This window comes from Micromesistius poutassou (genome assembly GCF_964030765.1).
Source record: "Micromesistius poutassou genome assembly, contig: SCAFFOLD_5415, whole genome shotgun sequence".
NCBI classification, from domain to species: Eukaryota; Metazoa; Chordata; class Actinopteri; order Gadiformes; family Gadidae; genus Micromesistius; species Micromesistius poutassou.
This window is the reverse complement of record NW_028179618.1, coordinates 1-16,236: the sequence shown is the minus strand read 5'-3', so window position 1 is coordinate 16,236 and position 16,236 is coordinate 1. Positions and strand designations below refer to the sequence as shown.

Sequence of the window (16,236 nt, the reverse complement as noted above, 5' to 3'; positions counted from 1 at the left end):
GACGCTCCCGAAGTGCATTGTGGGTCCGTCCGTCAAGTTTAACTTTTCAGGCAGCGACGGATCCGTCACCCAATCAGATCGCGTTATGCAAATATACGCACGTGCACTGTCTTCTTTCAGCTAAGCTTTCTGTAACCTTTTTGTAACCAGAATGCGCTTTCTCTAGACATCACACGGTCATATGAATCATGTAGTCATATTAATCATGTAGCCATATTAATCATGTAGTCATATTGGACATGTAGTCATATTAATCATGTAGTCATATTGGACATGTAGCCATATTAATCATGTAGTCATATTAGACATGTAGTCATAGTAGACATGTAGTCATATTAATCATGTAGTCATAGTAGACATGTAGTCATATTGATCATGTAGTCATATTAGACATGTAGTCATATTGATCATGTAGTCATATTAGACATGTAGTCATATTAATCATGTAGTCATATTAATCATGTGGCCATATTGGACATGTGGTCATATTAATCATGTAGTCATATTAATCATGTAGTCATATTAATCATGTGGCCATATTGGACATGTGGTCATATTAGACATGTAGTCATATTGATCATGTAGTCATATTAATCATGTAGTCATATTAATCATGCAGTCATATTACACTGTTCTGTTCTTTTTGAGTGAAGTGGGGCACTAAAGGGCCCATGCTACTTTACGGATGCCTTTGTATCGGTGTTAGTGGCCCCTAATACAGTATTTGAAGACTCATTCCCGAAATTCATCCTTGGTGCAGAGTTCCAGCCGCTACGGGCCAGTCCCACAATGAGCTCCACAAACGTTCCTGTAGCTTTAAGGCTAATGAGGAGGAGAGAGGCGGGTCTTTGATGAAAAGGTTACAATCCCTTCAAATTACCCTAAAAATGATTTGGCCAGAGGATGATGTAGACATGGTAATCTATCCAGTTTCTAAAGCCGATAGCCGCACATTAATCACACATTTAACAGGCATGACATTGGAATGTCTGCAATGTCCCATCCTGAATAGTATGGGCTTAAATTTGTCTCATTAATATCTGTAAACGCACAGATGGTGATCTACAAATATTTTTGATTTGCACACGTGTTTTGCTATCCACAAATACAAATTTATAATTTGTAACTTGTATTTTGGTTTTTACATACTTATATATAAAAGTATAAAAAAGTACAAATATATTGTGTTTTTGTAAATAAACAATTTTCCATTTGTAAAAACAAAAAGCCATTTGCAAAACTGAAAATTCTGCTCGTGAAGTATGACTCAGCATTTGTGGATCATTACTCACGCACGCGCATCTCTTTCCTCACTTACGCATTTTTGAGACATTCTTGTCGAAGATCCGCACAGATCCACAAGCAAATAGCTCGTGATTCACAAATGGCCCGCCCTCCTCAACCAGTAGGTGGCAGTGTTGTTCTATGCATTGATACTGCATTGGTACTTACATGACCAACAGGCTGACAGGCTGTTGGTCATGTTTGATAAAAAAAAGTACATGAAGTGCTTTGGGGTCAATTCTTAATTTAAACATTAATATTTTTAATGATGCACCAGGTTAGGCAAGGCAACTTTATTTATATAGCACTTTTCATACACAAGGCAGACTCAAAGTGCTTCACATATTAACATTGTCATACAATAAAAAGAAAATAATAGATAGTAAAATAAAAAAAAAAGAGTAAAATAAATAGAAATAAAGGCTAAAGTTAAAAAAGCATTTTAGAAAGTGCAATGTATTTAAGATCAGATCAACAGTCTCTCTGGTATACCCACGTGGTATACCCACTTTCTCTGGGACTCCAACCCGGATTCTAGGGCTCTAACCCTGACAGAACTCTGGTCTCAAACCCTTCAAAGTCCATTCAGGTTAGAGGGTTCCCTGTACAATTTACAGCATTAGTTCTATGAGAATTTATAAAACGGGTGGCTTGAATCAAGCGATCTGATTGGTTCCCAACTGTTGTATATTGAGCGTATACACGCAGCTATGACGCCCATTCAGTTTACAGAGTTCAGTATCACTCCGCGCCTAACTCGAACTGTTGTTTATTTATATATAAAAGCAATAGCATAGTTTACTGAAGCCTAAAATGTTGATTGATGGAGAGGGTGGAAATGTTGTAAAGCAATAGGCACACGGTGAGTGAACTGCTCGATAGTAGGCTAAATTGCCGGCGAACCAAGCTACCGTCTCTAGCCTTCTCTCTGAAGGACGCTACCGTGTGTTGTATAGCAACCGCCGTACACTTTGCAGCCAGGAGGGACTACTTTTTTGTATTCGTTAAAAAAATGCTTTTCAGACTTTCTCACTTTTTCAAAATTGAGGGTGTCTATGACTTTCATTTTGCAATACTTATGAAAGCAGTAGATCACTTCAGTCAGTGAAATATGCTTATTAGATCAAATCTGCAATTAATCGATTACGGACGTCATGACTGTTTGAATAACTTCCAATGTTGTGGTTTTGTGTCATTTGGATACGTTGTATTTGAACCTCTAGTTTGTTTTCAGGGACAGAAAAAGTGCTTCCATGTTAAAAGTGAAAGTGTAGCGTTGTGACACTCGGCTGTTTCAACTGGGCAGAAGTCTGAGACTTCTCACCCTATGCAAACGTTGTTTTTGGACACATACTTATCCCATATTTTAGACAATAATTGATATAAATGTACTTTGAGAATGTATAAATCCTTTAATTTAAATTAAACTAAATAATCAGACAAACATTGTAAGGTGAGGCCAAAATATTGACCCCTCATCCTCAGTGAAGCTGTCCTGTCTGCAGGACTTCATGTTGTACCTCCTATTGGATGAAGATTTCAGCTTGAAACAACAAAATATATAACGTATAAAGCACTTGCATTTGAACGAGTTCAAACTGTTATTTTACTATTGTTATCCATGTTTTCTAGGAATGGCCTCTGCTACTTCCTGGTCTGAAGAGGACTTCTCCTGTTCCATCTGTCTGGATGTGTTCAACAGCCCAGTCTCCACACCATGTGGACACAACTTCTGTAGAACCTGTATTACAACGTTCTGGGATGACCAAGTCCAGTACAAATGTCCTGCTTGCAACGAGCTGTTCCACACAAGACCTGATCTACGGGTTAATACCCTCTTATCAGGGATGGTTGATCGGTTTAGAAGTTCTGTACGAGTCAAAGAGCAGCCTTGTGTTGGACCAGCAGAAGTTCCCTGTGACGTCTGTACTGGGACCCAGCTGAAGGCCGTGAAGTCCTGCCTGACGTGTTTTACGTCTTACTGCCAAACCCACCTGGAGCCTCATCAGAGAGTCGCAGGCCTGAAGAGACATCAGCTGGTCGAGCCTATGGACCGTCTGGAGGACAGGATGTGTAAGAAACACGACCGACTCCTGGATCTCTTCTGCCAGACTGAACAGGTGTGTGTGTGTCTGTTCTGCACAGAGGGTGACCACAAGTCCCATCCTGTTGTACCTCTAAAGGAGGAATATGAAGTGAAGACGGCCCAGCTGGGGAAGATAGAGGCTGAAGTTCAGCAGATGATCCAGGAGAGACAACTAAAGATTAAGGACATCAGAGACACAGTGGGACGTAGCAAAGCAGACGCAGACAAAGAGATAGCCGATGGTGTGCAGGTCTTCACTGCTCTGAAGCGCTCTGTTGAAAAGTGCCAGGATGATCACAACCAAACGGTTAAAGAGAAACTGAAATCCACAGAGACAGAAGCTGAAGGCCTCATCAAAGAGCTGGAGCAGGAGATAGAAGATCTGACCAATAGAAGATCAGAGGTGAAGCAGCTCTCACACACTGAAGACCACCTCCACCTCCACCTCCTCCAGACCTTCAGATCCCTGAAGGATCCTCCACCCACCAGGGACTGGACGACGGTGGAGGTCCGTCCTCCGTCATACGTTGGGACCTTGAGGAGAGCCCTGGATCAGCTGGAGGAGACACTGAACATGGAGATGGGGAAGGTGCCTGTCCCTAAACCAGATGTAAAGAAGTGTAAGTGTTTGTTTAGTTTGATTCATCTTAGGGTTGTCCAATGATCCAGAATGTCTCCGGTATGATACTGTGCCACACCGCCCATACCGCTGTTCGGTCATATTCTTTTTGAAGAGCAATTGAACCCAAAATTGATGCCATTTTATCACTGTTACTAAAACAAGACCAATCATCTCGAGAACATGAATGAAATCCTATGTTTTTTGTCTCCCCAAAACACGATGTGATCGTTCCACTCTGCTCTGAACACAGGTGGTGTTCTTGAACACCATGTTCTTGAATGTCTTCCCAATCAGGGTCTTCATATTGAACCTCTTCTTGGCTTTCCTCTGCTTGTAGCCTCACCAGTCTCTCCCCCTACTAACCTCGTGAGGAGATCCCAGGATCAGCTGGAGGAGACACTGAACATGGAGCTGGAGAAGGTGGCTGACCTGAGATCAGCTCTAAACAAGTGTAAGTATCTGATTAGTTTGATTTAGGGCTGTCAAATGTACATTCAATATTCTTAAAATATAAAGATTTATTTTACAGAACAAAATGAAACATGTCAAATGTTTTTCCCTGAAGACAATGTTGTGAGTGCTGCAGTGTAAAGTGAGGTTGAAAACATGATAAAGCTACATAGCTTAAAGGGACACTGAGTAGGAATTACTCCCATCTCGTGGTAAAATGATATAGTGCATTCAAACGAACAGTGCTTGCTTTTTAAAATGGACATTGCAACCTGGTTGCAACTACGGTAGGCGGTATGTGCCAAGAAGCTATGACAACATGTCGTCCAATACTACCTCATCGAGTTTTCTTTCGGGTGATGATGAGGTACGCTATTTCAAACAAACTTCAAACTGCGTTGAACCATTAGTGTGAGCATGTATGAGTAATTACTCCTCGAGCAAGATAGTGAATTATGTTGTCATGTTTATGTTTTTTATTGGTAACATTACTATGTCGTAGTCTAACCTATAGCATCAGTTAACAACTTGACACACAACAAACACACTTATTTTTTTGCTAGTGCTTATATAACGCATGAACTATGTGTAGTAATAATAATTAGTAGCAATTAATAAGTAGTGATACATTCCTTATTTGTTTATTTTTACGATGTGCGTGCATTGTCAGATCATCATCATTACGTGATTGAAGCGTAGGGAGAGGACAGAGAGGCAGTGGATCGGTGGGAGGTAGTAGGCAAGGAATGCAACCCTTATTCAATCAAACAGAGCCTATGCTGCTATCCACCAACGAGGCTGTTTAGGCTTTTAACTATACGTGTCCTACTGTTAATAATAATAATAATAATAATAATTCATGAAATTTATATAGCGCTTTTCAGTGACCCAAAGACGCTTACATTGTGGAAGACATAAAAAACATGAAAGGTGTCAGGGGGACATGGGCAGGGGCAGGGATGAAGGTGGTCATGGGTAGGGGAGGTCGTAGGCTTGGGAAAAGAGAGAGGTTTTTAGAGTGGATTTGAATGTGGGAAGTGAGGGAGAGTCGCGGACAGGTTGGGGAAGAGAGTTCCATAGTCGGGGGGGCTGCCCTGGAGAAGGCTCTGTCACCGAATGTTTTCAGTTTGGAGGGTGGTACGGGGAAGAGGTAGCAGATGAAAAGAAGGGGGCCGAGGACCGAGCCCTGAGGGACCCCCTGCGTGACAGGAGAGAGGGTGGATGTGTGGCCAGAGATGGAGACGAACTGTTGCCTGTTGGTGAGGTAGGAGGTGAGCCAGTCAAGTGCGGTGCCCTCAACACCCTGTTGGCGCAGCCTTTTGAGGAGGATGGAATGGTGTACAGTATCAAAGGCTGCGCTGAGGTCTAGGAAAAGCAGGATGTTGAGGGCACCGCAGTCTGCAGAGGTGAGGAGATCATTGATTACTTTGACAAGGGCAGTTTCGGTGCTGTGAAGTGGGCGGAAGCCAGACTGGAGGGGTTCATAGAGGTTGTTTGACTGGAGGGGTTCATAGAGGTTGTTTGACTGGAGGGGTTCATAGAGGTTGTTTGACTGGAGGGGTTCGTAGAGGTTGTTTGACTGGAGGGGTTCATAGAGGTTGTTTGACTGGAGGGGTTCATAGAGGTTGTTTGACTGGAGGGGTTCATAGAGGTTGTTTGACTGGAGGGGTTCATAGAGGTTGTTTGACTGGAGGGGTTCATAGAGGTTGTTTGACTGGAGGGGTTCATAGAGGTTGTTTGACTGGAGGGGTTCATAGAGGTTGTTTGACTGGAGGGGTTCATAGAGGTTGTTTGACTGGAGGGGTTCATAGAGGTTGTTTGACCGGAGGTGGGTGTGGAGTTGGGCGGTGACAATGCGTTCCAGAGTTTTGGAGAGGAACGGCAGGTTGGAGATGGGGCGGTAGTTGGAGAGGTTGGCTGGATCAAGGGTGGGCTTTTTGAGGATGGGGGTGATGGAGGCAAGTTTGTAGACAGAGGGAACATGACCAAGGGATAGGGACTGATTGAAGAGGGTGGTGAGGTGGGGGGTGAGGACAGGGAGGCAAGCCTTGGTTAGAGTCGTTGGGAGGGGGTCGAGAGAGCAGGTGGTTGTCTTGGACGCAGTGATGATGTCCAAAATGTGGGAGGAGTCAACAGGGGAGAAGGCAGTGAAAGAAGGGAAGGGTGTGTGGTCAGGGAGGGGGGGGGGGATAGGAATGGTGGGGGTGGAGGAGTTACTAACGGCGGCAGTCAGGGAGCTGTTGATTTGGGAGATTTTATGGTTAAAGGCGAGGAGGAAAGAGTTACAGAGGTCAGGTGAGGAGGGTGGATTAATGTCCGGCGGCTGGAGCAGTTTGTTGACGGTGGAGAACAGGATGCGGGGGTTCCGGTTGGTGCTGTTGATGAGGGTGGAGAAGTGGGCGGATTTAGCAGCATGGAGAGCATCACGGTAGGAGGAGATGTGATGTTTGTAGGCTTCGGCGTGAACGGTGAGGCGGGTTCGCTTGCATAACCGCTCGAGTTGGCAGTCTGTTTCATGGTGCGGAGTTCCGGGGTGTACCAGGGGGCGGAGTTAGTGAATGAGACAGAGGAAGTCTTCCAGGGGGAAAGGGAGTCAAGGGAGTCAGAAAGGATGGAGTTGAGCATGATGGCATAGTCGTCAGGGGAAGAGGGGGCAGAGTCAGGGGGGAAGGCAGAGGACATGAGCTGGGAGAGTGAGAGTGGGTTGACTGATTTGATGTTGCGGTAGGAAATGGAGCGCTTTTTGGGATTATGGGGTGAGGGTAGAGGAGCGGAGAAGAGGATGCAGAGATGATCAGAGAGTGGGAAGGGGAGAGGATGGGGGTTAGATACGGGTAGGGAGGCGGAGCAGACTATGTGGAGGATATGGCCTTTGGTATGGGTGGGGAAGTCAATGTGTTGGGTGAGGTGGAAACAGGCGAGAAGGGAGAGGAAGTCAGATGTCAGTGGGGCGGTCGGCTTGTCCGTGTGGATGTTGAAGTCACCGGTAAGTAGGAGGCGGGAAGAGAGAGAGGACGCAATGGTGAGGAGTTCAGACAGTTCAGAGAGAAAAGATGGGTGTGGCTTCAGAGGACGGTAGATTAGAACAGTAGTGATAGAGTTGGGGAGGGAGAAGGCAAGGTGTTCAAAGGATGAGATAGATGGGAGGTTGAGGTTCAGTTCAGTGATGGACAGGGATTGTTTATGAAGAACGCCAACGCCTCCCCCTCGGCCAGAGAGGGGGGGTTTGGCGATGTAACTGTAATGGGAAGGAGTGGCTTAATTGAGAGTCATTGTTGTAGTCCATGAGGGAGAGAGAGAGGCCGTTTCTGAATTTGCGTTCTCGTCTGTACTTGTGTACTTTGCGTTCTCGTGAAACGTCATCAGTCGTAGCCCAAGTACTGTTCCTATTCCAAGTACGCATCAAGTCAAGTACAGTCGTAAAACCCGTGTGTGTTCTCCATGCGTTGTTAAACTGGCCGTTCCACCGAGGACGCATCGGAGGTGACTTGTCTGGACTTGGACCGTTAAATATCCCAGGATGCATTTCGCATTCCCTTGTTTTTAAATATTAGTATGTAAGCTATAATAATAGGCTATATATAGGAACATTTGACATATATAACAAAAATGTAGGCCTATTCATTCAAAATATTGACATACTATTTTAAAATTAAAGAGGCTGGGGTTTTGTTTATTATAGTGTGTGTGTGTGTGTGTGTGTGTGTGTGTGTGTGTGTGTGTGTGTGTGTGTGTGTGTGTGTGTGTGTGTGTGTGTGTGTGTGTGTGTGTGTGTGTGTGTGTGTGTGTGTGTGTGTGTGTTCTAATAGAGTCATTTCTCGCTCATTCGTTATTATTATTATATCAATAGTCTACTCTCCAACTACATAGCCAGTTAGGCACGCGCATCTGTACCCTACATATAAAAAGTTGTGTGAATAGCTTATACACACGATAAGCATATCTTTTCATTTATATTCATTCCAAATATTGACATACTATTTTAAAATGAAAGAGGCTGGGGTTTAGTTTTATATCATTAGTTTAAATTGTTCAGTAGTGTATGCCTACATGAGGCCGTAAAGCAGTTAACAGAGCTGAGGTGGTGACGTCACAGGTGCGTACTCGCGTCCTCGGAAGTCTGTACTTGGAAGTCTGGACTTGCCAAGTACGCACTTCCAAGTCCGCGAGTCCGTAGTTTGCGTACTTGGTATTGAGAAACGGCCAGAGACTAACAAAGACCACACTACCCTCCACCACGTGACTTTAACCAGACTCCTCCAGAGTGCTGTGATGTCCACTGATTGCTCAACGAGCAACAGCTGAGGCAAACGGCTAGAGTGAGACCAACTGAGAACGAATCTGGAGTGAAACTAAAACTGTGATTCTGAAAAAAGTATAAATGATATCGAAATTCTGATTAAATACTATCGAAGATACAAATGTGTAGATTTGTTTAATAGTTTGAGTGATGGTAAACGGTTGAATTTTGACCAAGTTATGATGTCTGAAGTGTTGAAGAGGGTGTGTGTGTGTGTGTGTGTGTGTGTGTGTGTGTGTGTGTGTGTGTGTGTGTGTGTGTGTGTGTGTGTGTGTGTGTGTGTGTGTGTGTGTGTGTGTGTGTGTGTGTGTGTGTGTGTGTGTGTGTGTGTGTGTGTGTGTGTGTGTGTGTGTGTGTGTGTGTGTGTGTGTGTGTGTGCCTGAGCGCCTGAGCGTCCTCGGATTTAGCATCCTAGCATATCTAAGATGTCAATGCTTCCAGCAGTACTAGTGATGATGATGAAGATGATGATGAAGATGCAGAAGGGTTCAGTAGCTCATCATGTCTTGTTCTCCGTCAGATGCCTGTGAACTCACACTGGACCCAAACACAGCCCACAGACGACTCTCTCTGTCTGAGGACAACAGAAAGGTGACGGTGGTCGGAGAGGACCAGTCGTATCCGGATCACCCAGAGAGATTTGACTCCTGGCCCCAGGTGTTGTGTAGAGAGGCTCTGACTGCCCGCTGTTACTGGGAGGTAGAGAGGAAAGGAGGTGTTGCTATAGCAGTGACATACAGAGGAATCACAAGGAGAGGATGGGGTGTTGACAGCGTGCTTGGAGGGAACAACGAGTCCTGGAGTCTTTATTGTGATGATGATGGTTACTCTGCCGGGTACAACGGTAGACGGACAGACATACGTCTCCGCCCCGCTGGCTCTACCAGAGTAGGAGTGTATCTGGACCGGCCTGCTGGCACTCTGTCCTTCTACAGAGTGTCCCCAGGTGGAGGAGGGTCCTCAGACACACTGACACACATCCACACCTTCAGGACCTCCTTCACCCAGGAGGACCTCCTCCCTGGGTTTAGGTTCTGGGGGGTTCGGGACTCAGTGTCCTCAGCGTCTCTGTGTGAGTTATAGTCTCTCTCTCTCTCTCTCTCTCTCTCTCTCTCTCTCTCTCTCTCTCTCTCTCTCTCTCTCTCTTTACGTCCCATGCGGCGTCCCGTCCGGCCGGGACGCCGCATGGGACACACACACACACACACACACACACACACACACACACACACACACACTGCTTTTGCGTCAGTGTCTCTAGGGCAGTTATAGTCTCGCTCTCTTTCTCTCGCATCTTTCCCTCCCCCCCGTCTCCCCCTCCCCCCCGTCTCCCTCTCCCCCTCCTCCCCCCCGTCTCCCTCCCTCCCGTCTCCCTCCCCCCGTCTCCCCCTCCCCCCCGTCTCCCTCTCCTCCTCCCCCCCGTCTCCCTCTCCTCCTCCCCCCCGTCTCTCCCTCCCCCCCGTCTCCCTCTCCTCCTCCCCCCCGTCTCCCTCTCTCCCTCCCCCCCGTCTCCCCCTTCTCCTCCCCCCCGTCTCCCCCTCCCCCTCCTTTTTATGGGGCTTCCTAAAAGTTGATGATGATGAATCATGAAAGGAAGAGACTTTAAGGATCTCCCATAGGGTTCGCTAAGCAGCTTTTATTAAGATCTCATTTTTAATTTGAAATGTATATTAAATACCTATTGATGGTAAATCACATGTTTTTTTATGCAACTATATATTTGTAATTTTCAGACATAAACATGTTTGTTCTATGGACTATGATATCATCATTGTTGTCCTAATCAGATTTTATATTTCATTCATAATAACCAAGAGGTCTATGGGATAATGTTGCATGTTGTAAATGACTTTAAACTGAATCTTGATTCCTTTTGTTCTGTTGGGAACCAAACGGCCGCAGAACATGTTCAGTTATTAAAGATACGTGCACACCTGTTTATGATTAGTAAAGTCTGCAGCTTCTATTGTTTCAGTCCTTGTGTTTATTGTGTACATGTAAGGGACCATTTTTCTGTTGTATTTGTTCATGAAGCATAATGATAATAAACAACTCAGTGGATCAACTGAATGTTCTCGTGTGTTCAGCCCATCATCATTCTCCTTTTATTACTAAATAATGTTACATAATGTTACATAATGTAATGTTACATAATGTTACTTAAGAATAATAATATATTAATCAGAAATTATAAATAAAACAACAAATGTTTTAGTCTCTCTCTCTCTCTCTCTCTCTCCATCTGCCCCCCCCCACCTCACCACAGTAACACCCCCCCCCACCATGGTAACACTCCCCCCCACCTCACTACAGTAAACCCCCCCCCACCACGGTAACCCCCCCCCCCCATCATTCCCACCCCCCCTGAGTGCAGGACCACCTTGGCTGTTCTACCGTCTGCTTAAGGTCGGTAAAGTGTTCTTATGATGCTCCTGCCGCTGTGCAGGCTCTCTTTGGTCATGGTTATAATATTTATATTGTGGAGCCCACGGGTTCATTTAGTAAGTTACGTTTCTTGTTTGTGTCACAGATCTGGTAGTGCGCCATGCAGCCAAGCAGGATCAGCACCTTGGAGAGTTCTATTTATTTTGGTTTTGGAGTGCGGCCTTCACTGAGTCAATGTGTGTGTGTGTGTGTGTGTGTGTTCTTCAACTTGAAGTTATTTATTGTCACGTTCAGTAAAAGTTCTTTATTTTTACATTAAGTTCAAATTGTTACGTTAGGCTGTTAGGCTGTCAATAACGCGTCCTGTTATTGTTACGTTAGGCTTTAGTCCGGCGTCAATAATAAATGGTCTTGATCAGAAATAAACCTCCATTCCGTGTGTGTGTGATCTGTCCGTTGCTGAATAAGGTTCTATAGCTGCTTTGGCATGTTGGTGGTCAACATGTCTGTAGTGTAAAACGTTCTAAAACTGGTGTCAAATGTTGCTGGACGTATTACTACGTAAACCATGAATGTTGCGCATCATTTATTATGACGTCATTATATATACTTTCTCTCAGCAACCCCAACTCAAACTGACTTCCCGCGTCCCTGACAACTGCCTCAATAATCAAGGAGAAGAAGAAGAAGACTCCCTTTGTGTGTCTTTGTGTTCCTTCAATATGTGTTGTATACGTTTGGGTGAACACAGATCTCCTCACACTCCTCTTTTCAAAACAAGGGTCCATTTTGTTAGCAGTGACGCGCGTAGGAGGACGGTCTGACGGAGCCTCAGGGGCCGTCTGGCTCCAGGACGCCTACGGGTTAGACAGGGGACACCTGGCATCCAACCCACAACCTTTAGAGCAGGCAGTCACACACCCCCCAGACCACTGGACTGTTGTGGTGTCTGTGTGTCTCTGACCTCCACCCCCTCCACCCTCAGGGTCTGTCAGGGCACCCCCAGCCCCGCTGCAGGGGGGCTCTGCTGGGGGCCGTCTACCGGAGCGACCGGCTGGAGGTGGACCTCCTGAACGCTGACATCACCGCGCACACGCACGCCGCCAGCACCCAGAGTGTGTGTATGAATACCCTTACAAACTACAGTACCGCTCTGCTCCGGTAGAAAGACTGTGGTTTACTGAAGAGGCAAACCAACTTAATGGACTGCTAGGTGATACAGCCTACGCAGGTCGTGTTGAACACAGCTGTGAAGAGATCATCTGCAGCTTGTCCAGCTGTAAAGGAAAGTGTACCCTGATAATCAAAGACCTGAGAAACACTGACTCTGCTTGGTACAAGTTTAGGTTCATAACAAACCAGACAGGATTTACTGGTCCAACTGGAGTGAATCTATCAGTGAAAGGTATACTCTGATGACTTATAAGACTACCCAACATTGTGTGTGTGTGTGTGTGTGTGTGTGTGTGTGTGTGTGTGTGTGTGTGTGTGTGTGTGTGTGTGTGTGTGTGTGTGTGTGTGTGTGTGTGTGTGTGTGTGTGTGTGTAATCTGAACCATTATGAATAACAGTTTTTCTCTTGGACCCAGATCTGCAGGTCTCATATATCAAACCATATCTGGAATGTTCCAGTGGTCACACGTGTGAACTAGCTGGTAACCCTAACTACATCTGGTACAAGAACGGACGGCATATCAGTGAAGGAGTGAAGGGTTTAAATATAAACCCTACCTACTCTGACAGCTATTCCTGCGCTGTTGAAGGATACAAACGCCTCCATTCCCCTTTAGTGTGTAAGTCGACTCCACACTGACATGATATGTCACATGTTATGGAGCTTTTTGTAATAACTATGTGTTATGAATTAGTAACTATAATAACTACATGTGTTATGAATGGAAAGTCATTAGAGAAACATATTTTCTGTCACATTGTGGTGGAGGGAATAGTTTCTCTATCGGACCTTACATGGCGAAATCTACTGTAGGAAGACAATCAATTACATAATATATAAGAGGACCCTTATTAAGAATACATTTTAGAAAGCATAGTAACACTTGACAATATGGGTACATTAATTTACTGTTGATTCAGTAAATGCAGTAATAAGCATTAATATATATTAGCACAGGAGTTAGGGTTGTGGGTTAGAGTTAGAGTTAAGGTTAAGTCTAGCCATATGAACTAATGTATAAATCAATACCTTAGTTAACATGAACACCATTAGTCAATTATTACTAGACCATTAGTGAACTGGTTATTCACTAAAAGTTAAAGTTAATGACTGCTTTAATTAATGTTAATGAATGGTTAATTAATTAACCCTTGTAAAGTGATACAGAAGGAATAAGTAGAAACTACAGCTTCTATTATAGTATATATTTTTAGTTTCTACTATTGTATCTTCTCATTGAACTATACCAGAAAGTTATTCTCCAAGTAGACACTAAGACTACAAATTCCACCAGATTAGTGCTTCAAGAACTCTAACGGTGCTATTCCTTTCTCAGGTGTCTTAGGATACAGTTGCTTCAAAGTGTCCTACACCACCAGAACCATGTGTGTTCTGCAAGGAACATCAGTGGACATCTCCTGCACATACAGAACGTATGGATCAACCTATACATCAGATAAAAACTGGTATATATGGAGAGATAATCAACAGCCCAGGGACCTCAAGACAGACTCTGAATATAAAGGCCGTGCTCAGTACTCTGACGAAAGGAGACGAAGCTCCACTCTGAGAATCACTGACCTCAAAGTCACAGATTCAGCAGAGTACCGCTTCAAGTTCACAACAAAGAACCATGAATGGAAAGGTGATTTACATGGTACAACTCTGACCGTCACAGGTAATACTTTATATATAGTCGGCCAATAATACTAATAATATTAAACAGTCAGGACTCTACAGCGGTTTAATTATATACTATATATTACTTATTCAGGCCTGAGCGTGGACGTGACCCCTGTTGCCACGGTGACAGAGGGCCAGAGAGTGACACTGAGCTGTATCACCAGTTGTCCTCTGACTGGTCCACCCTTCTACATCTGGTACCAGAACAACGTTTCCCTGTTGGAGGAACCAAATAACCAGCTGGTTCTGGAGCACGCCACCCCGAGGCATGCTGGGAACTACTCCTGCTCCGTCAGAAGTGACCGACCCCTCCGCTCTCCCCAAAAGACCCTCACCGTTCAATGTACCATGTGTATATTACATCCCACTTCATCTGTTTCTGATTGGCCCAGTTTACCTGTGACTGCAATAACACTGTTGAGCCAGAGGTGGTGACTGCAGTCTGATGTTTGTCTTTGGTGACTCTTTAAAGAAAAGGGCAATGATACTAGCCTGACATGTTTGATAATACTTTTGTGATACATTTAACTAACACTTGTTATCAACACACCTGCCACCAGATGCTCCAAAGACCCCCTCAGTGAGCGTGAGTCCCTCTGGTGAGATAGAGGAGGGCAGCTCAGTGACTCTGAGCTGCAGCAGTGATGCCAACCCAGCAGCTAACTTCTCCTGGTTCAAGGTTACTACAGATGATTCCTCCAGAGTGACGGGCCTGGGTCAACAGGTCGTCTTTGATCACATCCAGTCTTCAAACACTGGACAATATCTCTGTGAAGCTAAGAATGAGAGAGGGACAGCATCAGAATCCATCTCCATCGATGTGAAGTGTGAGTAAAACACACTATTCAAATACAGAGGAATTATCTAAACCTCGTCTACATGAATCATCCCAAAGGGCAAACATCACTCTCTGCTATTTTTTTATATGAGAGTACTGTTTAAAATGCTAAAGGTTTAACGTCATATGGAGCAGTTCTCTCATATTTAAGATATTTATTCATCATGTATTCAATTCAAAAGCTCTCAAAGCTTTTCTTGTCAATATCGTTAATACTAATCCATGTTATGTTTCAACATGTTTTTACAATGACCTCCAGATGGGCCTAAAAACACATCTGTGTATTCAAGTCCCTCTGGTGAGATAGAGGAGGGCAGCTCAGTGACTCTGAGCTGCAGCAGTGATGCCAACCCAGCAGCTGACTTCACCTGGTTCAAGGACCGTGAAGACTCAGTGGGACAATCAGGACAGAACTACACCATCGCTCATATCTCATCCCAGCATGGAGGAAACTATTACTGCAGAGCGCATAATGGAATCGGACGTCATAATTCCACCTTGTTGTCCATTTATGTGACAGGTAATCGTTCATCTGATAGACCAACACCTTTGATGTATCAAAGGGTCAGGTTTAAGGACTTGAGCACACAGTCTAATACTGGCCTATGGATGTTGCAGGTTCCTCACCATCACCACACACACTAGTTGCTGTAGGAACCGCTGCGGCCTTACTATCCCCCATAGCCCTCCTCGTCTTCCTCTGGATGAGGTATATTCTCTCTCTCCCTTCATTCTTTGACATGGATTTCTCCTGTTGCTTCTTCATCCGTCTGTTCTCTTCCCCAGGAGAAAGAAGGCGTCCAGAAAAGCCCCTGGGCTGGGAGGACGGCCAGAGACCGAGGAGGGGGTGAGACACAGGAAGTCATTTAACTAACCCATGATGGAACGAACACACAGTGGAAATACCCCGAGGCAACGCCCCAAACCACATGTGAAACGTGACTTCTTTCTTTAGCGAGTGGTCTTGTCTGTTGCTCTTTCAATATGCAAACATAAGAGATGATGCCCAATGAAGAAATGCTGTTGGAGGTGAAAGGAAAAACCCTCAATTTAGTGGTTGAGTGGTGGATCCACGGTCCTACCCCAGCGACGGTAGCCAGCTCTGGGTCAAGGCCAGCCGGCATGAAGCCTTTTAAAAGGCTTTTCTAATGGACCTTTCTGTCTCTCCCTCTCTCCCTGTCAGTCTCTTCCTGTTCCTGTGTATGACAACGTCTTAGCAGGGACCAATCGCTTGGCTCCTTCAGCACAGAGTGAACCAATAGAACGGCAGGATGACCTTCACTATGCCAGCGTCCACATCCACCGATTGGCTGGCTCCAATGCAGGCCCGGTTCTACGGGGGTGCATAAGCATGCATTGCACCCCCCAAAAAATAGTTTGCACCCTCAATTGAAAAAAGGGGAGTGACATTTTTT

General features: G+C 45.0%; 2 protein-coding genes across 3 annotated transcripts; both read left to right on the top strand.

Moving 5' to 3' along the window:
* The first annotated feature begins 2,893 nt into the window (after positions 1 to 2,893).
* On the top strand, positions 2,894 to 12,265 carry LOC311372658 (tripartite motif-containing protein 16-like). 2 transcript variants are annotated; one of them, XM_084489626.1, is made up of 3 exons: positions 2,894 to 3,990; positions 4,330 to 4,443; positions 9,263 to 10,097. In XM_084489626.1, exons 1-3 carry the CDS (start codon positions 2,919 to 2,921, stop codon positions 9,823 to 9,825), a joined length of 1,749 nt encoding a protein of 582 aa, XP_084345752.1. In that variant the 5' UTR covers positions 2,894 to 2,918; the 3' UTR covers positions 9,826 to 10,097. The 2 variants fall into 2 exon arrangements, with proteins under 2 accessions (XP_084345752.1, XP_084345753.1); XM_084489627.1 differs by lacking the exon at positions 9,263 to 10,097 and adding an exon at positions 12,113 to 12,265 and having other exon boundaries at positions 2,895 to 3,990.
* A 123-nt stretch (positions 12,266 to 12,388) lies between these two features.
* Positions 12,389 to 16,151, top strand: LOC311372659 (B-cell receptor CD22-like; the record flags this gene model as incomplete). Its single annotated transcript, XM_084489628.1, has 9 exons — positions 12,389 to 12,532; positions 12,716 to 12,919; positions 13,637 to 13,978; positions 14,075 to 14,326; positions 14,544 to 14,810; positions 15,081 to 15,341; positions 15,440 to 15,530; positions 15,608 to 15,668; positions 16,005 to 16,151. Coding segments are annotated over exons 3-9 (1,374 nt in total), but the record flags the coding sequence as incomplete, so codon positions are not given.
* Between the last annotated feature and the right edge of the window lie 85 nt (positions 16,152 to 16,236).